A 5,831-nucleotide genomic window follows, 5' to 3' on the forward strand; every position below is an offset into this window, starting at 1 on the left:
ACATTTATAACTTATCTTTTTAGTTTCTCTACACCCCACGTGCTTTGATCTTATTTTTGTATTAAAAATGTATCCCTAATTAGATTGTATTTCATATTAATCTTTAATTCCCACAAATTATTTTTTTACAGTTAGAATAATTTATATTTTACCGCAATTTATTTTCTCACAATTTACTTTTTTGAAATTTATTTTCTTGCAATTTATTTTCTCGGATTTTTTTATCACAATACATTATTGTAACGTAATTACTTATCAATTCGATCCATTCGACAAGTTCAATTGGGTTGGTGCGATTCACCTCCTCATGCATACATTATTAGCATCTCAATCACCAAACTTGCTTCCATCCATCCATTCACTAATTATGTCAGCACGAACAACACCCATCTCAACCTACAAAAAAGTTCTTAGGAATCCACCGTTGTTGTTTTTCCTTTTTTTAGTCGATTATTTTCAAATATAACTCTCGACATTCTTGAGAATTTTCTTCGTGTTGGAGCTCAAAGTATCCTCCTATACCACACGTGAATTTAGAGGAAACTAATTAATATTGAAGGCCATAACAACTTTACAACCCAGAAGCAAGTCTGATCCATTTATAAAACCAGGCGCATGAAGCATTCTATTGTCCACACTATCTGTTATCCACTATCTCCATTCAACAGTAGAAAGGCAGTAACCCAAAGCTCAAACAAGAAAACAAATATTCCAAAAACAAAGTAACAAGCAAACAACGTTGAGGAAGCCCATTTTACAGAAAGAAGATGGTATACTTTTAAAACAAGCTATCGTCACTGGGTGATAAAAAAATACATTTTTATACAACTCAATCGGATACTATATACGAGAATAACGATACGTTAGTAGTAATATATTGCCGTAATGTCATACGTCTATTTAAATTAACACTAGAATGCATTTGTGATTCATTATTTAGGTAGGATATAAATATAATAAATACATGTGTGTTATAATTTGAATGAACTCGAAGCACCATGTGAACTTGCCATGCATGGACATTAATTTCTCCAATTTACCTTTTATTGACTTGTAATAAAGTTGAAGAAAGAAAAGTAAGAGATATGTAGAAGTAGAAGGGTTTATTAAGGGGCCCAACATTCTTTCTTTCAAGTAAAATCATGATAAGGGGAAGAAAGATGGATTACAACGTCTCGTTGTTTTGTCACTTACTATTACAGTTTAGTAATTTTCTCGACTTGCTGTATATCAGTTAACAAGTAACATGCCGTTTTGCTTTCATGACTTGTAAGATATTTGCCAAGTCTTGTAATGCCATTTAATGATATAATATTCTCATAGATGGCGACGTCGCCCACATGTCGATTAGCCACTTATTTGATAAGAGGGAAAGGGATCTTCTCCGGATCTCTTCCATCAAATCCACCCAATCAATCAATCCGGGTTCTTGAAATTTGATCCAACGGTTACATACAGGGGACCCCTTTAAAAGTTATAATAACTTTAACTGTTGGATCAAATTTCAAAGACCCGAATTAGGTGATTGGGTGAATTTGGTGGAAGTGATCACTTTCCTGATAAGAGTACAGACGAAAGTGAGTAATGCAGGGAATAATCAAACAACGTGTCATTTAGTTTTACCAATAGTTGAATTATGGGTCACTATTGTTCCTTTCTTTTGTCTGGCCAAAACCCATTCTGCCCTTATCCAAGTCTTCACCTTACAATTTTTTTTTTCTTTCAATTTTATGTCCTGCAATGTAAGTTTAATTTTAAGGTAACTGTATAGTTTATTTATTAAAAATTAATCAAATAAAAAATCGTTTAGTTATTTAATTGTTATAAGCAATGCGAGCGAATTTAGTGTTTTAATTGAACTTTGAATTTTTCTATATTAAACAAATCACTGATTGATTTATAATTTTAAAATTTGAGTGTAAAGTGTTTATTTATGAGTTGAAGGATGAGAGTTTAGTTCTTAACATCCTATCTTCTGATTTTTCTTGTTGCCATAGATTAGACATTAATCTAGGAATATACGTTCTGAATTTCTATATAGACAGATTCAATAAAATCTGCTCATAAGTTTAGTTAAACATATAAACTCACCAACACATTTAGCCACAATGTCTACAAACATCAAATGCAAAATGGGACACTACATAAGGAAGGAACAAAATAAATCACACATTCTTACGACATAAAGATTCTGCTTTATCACTAGGTGCATATCCGATGACACACAAGATTTTCTCGTTACAATGACACACGAACCGAAAGAAGTTAAAAGAAAATAATAAATAAAAAGAGGTCGTTGCACCACCTAGAGGAAGTTCTTCACTGTATTTGTCCATTCCATATTGGAGTTTGCATTCTTCTAATTACCCTATGCCTAGTCTTATGCTTTGGGCCAAGCATAATTATTGGAATGGATGAGTTGTTAGTACCTATTTCTATGTGCCTGCAAAACCCAAAAAATGTTTAAACCTGATCAGATATTAGATTTGAAGATTTATCAAATATTATGATTTTATGTTGAGCAATACTCACTTCATATGCAACAAGAGATCTGCAGTAATCGGTGTCTGTGAGCACTGTACTGCCGGAGCCACACTCACTTTCTTTGAGTGAAACTGTGGACCTATCAAGCTTGGTATACCAAGGGTATTGATAACCCTGAGCAGTTGAACTCACATGAGAAGATGACCTCTGCATCCTCACAGCCCTTGGGATGTTCCTTCCCTCCATTGAAGCCCTCCGCTGCCGGCTTGGCGGCCTCTCAACTGTATCAATAGGCCTTTGCTTCGGTGCACTCTGCCATCGGGCTTTCGCCCTTGAAGATAGTGTGTTGGCCATGTAGTTTGGGAACCAAGGGTAGTCATAGGACAAGGGCTCTCCATAATCCGGCCTAGGGAAGGCGAAAGGAGCTTTTGAGGGATCAATTTTGGACATGGCAGAATAGCACTGAGGCCTGCCTTGAGCTGTTCCAAAAGAGTAGTCCTCAAAATGTGCACTGCAGGCTCCCGGGCTCCTATCAGTCAACGTTGATGGAGCCGGAGAGGCCTGCTGGTAGGTTTCTTGGTTTGAGTATGCTTGATTTGGTGCATACTGAGTTGAAAATCTATGTTGTTCTGTTCTCTCTGTTTGCGAGTGATTTGAATAGCTGCTCCTTCTGCTCTTCAAAATTCCTTTTGATTCACCAAGATCCATCTCCACAGTCTTAATGTTCTCTTCAATTCCTCTGGCCATTTCCTACATTTATAAATAACCACATCGCAAAACATTAGTCTAATGAGAAATTTATGCAATAAGAGAAACAACACTGAAATTCGAAGCTAAACTCAGTTGGTTAAGAGCGTTTACCCATGCACTTGCAGTTCTGATTCTATCATTTGTATCATGAAACAATAAAATCAAAACAAAACAAAGAGCATTGAGTTGGATCATTGAATTTACGTTATACGTATGCCTGGACCGGTTTTCCTGTAAAGATCTTCTGGGGGTGGAATGTCTAGGATTGACAGTATTTTTGTCTTCGACCATCCGGATCCTCTGAGCTCGAGCTCGAGCCTGAGCGGTCACCAATGCCTGCATGTACCTTAGAGTAGCTTTGGCCTGTTTTCTCACCAGGTGACCCCTCACCAATGCCTGCAACTTCACTAGTCCTTTCAACGCACACAGTGCTTTTCTTGCCTGTAACAAATCCAATGCAATAGTACTCATTTCATTTTCTCGACATTTGATCATTTACAGTACCTAAAAAGAGTCAGAGCATCCAACGCAAAATCAATTGGAAATAAAAGCAGAGTCCTAGAACCGCCAGATGGAATTTAAATTCTCAACATCAATAGGGAATCAAGAGTTGCATACCAAATATGAACGGAAGACGGATTGAATTTTTATTGCAGCTGCTTCTTCACTTGCACCGGCCTTCTCGTTGGCAGCTGCTGTTAGCCGCAGCACAGCAGCTGCGGCTTGTGCAGCAACCACAGCCGCATCAGCAACCGCTGCTGTAGCTGCCGCCATAGCCATGGCATGCTTTTTCTGCTCATAATTCTCAGACTCCAATGTGCTCATGCATACAGGTGGTGGTGTGGCCGGCACTGCATCTACACAATTGGAGTCCTTTGGAGCAGCTGCTGTGGCTGATGATCTTCTGAAACTCCATCTCTTCTTCTCTTTTGGCGTTGTCTCTGAAGAATTGGAAATTGGACTGGTGAGATTTTCATGACTTGCAACTGAAGAATTCTGATTTGTGGGGTTTTTTTCCTTGTCTTTCTTCCCTGTCAGGATGCTTTTAATCCATTTGCCTGTCTTTCCCATCTCTGTTAGCTCTCGTTGTTCTTCTAAGCTGCCATTGATTGACCAACAACGTAGAATGAAGAAAGCAACAAATGAGAAATTATAGGCAGATGAGATAGATCTCTTCTTTGATATGTAGCTTTCAACAGTGTAGTTAGAAGACACCAGTTAATTGCTAATCTCCCTTAAACAGGTTGGGGAAGCTGCCCAGTAGGCTAGTAGCAGTTTATCTCATGGAACATATACAATTGGCGGAGATTCCTTGCCTTTCATTTCAGATATATTATAAGCTAGTAACCTTTTTTTTTTTCCTTGAGGTAATTCTGATTTTGACATCACCATAGATATTATTAGATTTCCGTATCGTTAGGCACTCGTATATATTTAGTGGTTTGTTTGTTTTTTTTTTTTTTGGGGGGGGGGAATTGTTCAACTTCTAAACGAACATGTTGATTGATGCCAATGCTTTTTGAGCGAGCATGTCGACAAATGCCAACATATGCCAATAACACCGTAAACAAAGACATGAGACAAGCAGCCACATAGGCAATTCATCGAGCAGTTAGATAATAACTTTCAAGGGCATCTTAGATTTTTAAAAGGAAAAACCCAGCTCTTTCATGAAAGATTTCTAAGTTTAAGAGTTTAGTTGCCTCAATAAATCAATTCCTAATAATATGTTATTTTATGATTTATTCAATTAAAAATAAAAAATAAACACTTAACATCCGAAGAAAAAAGGTACATGTAAATTTCTTCCCATCATGTATAGTCATCAAGGAAATAACATATATAGAATGGGACGGATCAGAAAGCATGTGAAAATAGGTCGAGCCCAGGCAGCATCCTTGTAAAAAACTCATTTTTCTTGTTCTTTTTAAACGGGGTGGGGGATGTGTCCACTCGGAGGTTCATGATTGGGTATCTGATTTTTATAAATAAATTTGATAGGGCCATATGCGGGGTGTGGGTTCCACGTACGAAGTGTTGTGAGTTAAGGGGGTTCTGGTTTTATCACGTGCTCGTGCAAAATCCCAGCCGTTGGAGTTTTTGCTACGGTTTTCTATTCTTTTGGTCCATCCCAAGTGAAAGTGGAGAGCTGAGCTATGAATCTGTGATTGTGAGAAGGTTAGATTTTGATTCCAAAACCACCCACCAAGTATGCGTCCTATTGACTTTATGCTTGATATATATAATACTAAGATTATAGGTAGTGGTGGATCTAGAATTCTTATATCGGGTGGTCCTAATTAAGGTAAGCGAGGTGCTTAGCACTGATCAAATGGTAAACTTACGCCTAGCGCCTATATGCCTAGACGGTCTTAGGCGGATTTAAGTAAAATTTTATATATCATAGATTTATACAAACGGGTGTGTAAACTTGTATTTTAGTGAATTTGATGGTATGAGATGACAGTTCAAGTGATTACGATTTCGTAGTACCTTATGAAATATTTTTCTTATGTCTTATGAATAAATAGGGAATTTAAAGAAAATGACAGTGTCAGACATATAGTATAAAAAGTATTGGTAGAGTAATACATCAT

The 5,831-nt window shown here is 37.1% G+C and overlaps 1 protein-coding gene across 2 annotated transcripts; it reads right to left on the minus strand.

Annotated features, from left to right (window-relative positions):
* Positions 1-2,030: 2,030 nt before the first annotated feature.
* Positions 2,031-4,599, minus strand: LOC126606419 (protein IQ-DOMAIN 19-like). 2 transcript variants are annotated; one of them, XM_050273802.1, is made up of 4 exons: positions 3,853-4,599; positions 3,346-3,675; positions 2,533-3,234; positions 2,031-2,443 (listed from the first exon to the last, which is right to left on the minus strand). In XM_050273802.1, the coding sequence occupies exons 1-4, from the start codon at positions 4,303-4,305 to the stop codon at positions 2,423-2,425; spliced, it is 1,506 nt and encodes a 501-aa protein (XP_050129759.1). In that variant the 5' UTR covers positions 4,306-4,599; the 3' UTR covers positions 2,031-2,422. The 2 variants fall into 2 exon arrangements, with proteins under 2 accessions (XP_050129759.1, XP_050129760.1); XM_050273803.1 differs by having other exon boundaries at positions 3,439-3,675; positions 3,853-4,573.
* Between the last annotated feature and the right edge of the window lie 1,232 nt (positions 4,600-5,831).

Source organism: Malus sylvestris, chromosome 16 (genome assembly GCF_916048215.2).
Source record: "Malus sylvestris chromosome 16, drMalSylv7.2, whole genome shotgun sequence".
NCBI classification, from domain to species: domain Eukaryota; kingdom Viridiplantae; phylum Streptophyta; class Magnoliopsida; order Rosales; family Rosaceae; genus Malus; species Malus sylvestris.

Bases quoted from the DNA above. Each gene is read 5' to 3' on its own strand.
- LOC126606419 (XM_050273802.1), bottom strand. From the start codon at position 4,305: ATGGGAAAGACAGGCAAATGGATTAAAAGCATCCTGACAGGGAAGAAA. The intron at 3,676-3,852 runs GTATGCAACTCT...GATTTGTTACAG, and splicing joins CCGTCTTCCGTTCATATTTG to GCAAGAAAAGCACTGTGTGC. The intron at 3,235-3,345 runs GTAAACGCTCTT...TTATAAATGTAG, and splicing joins TCAGAACTGCAAGTGCATGG to GAAATGGCCAGAGGAATTGA.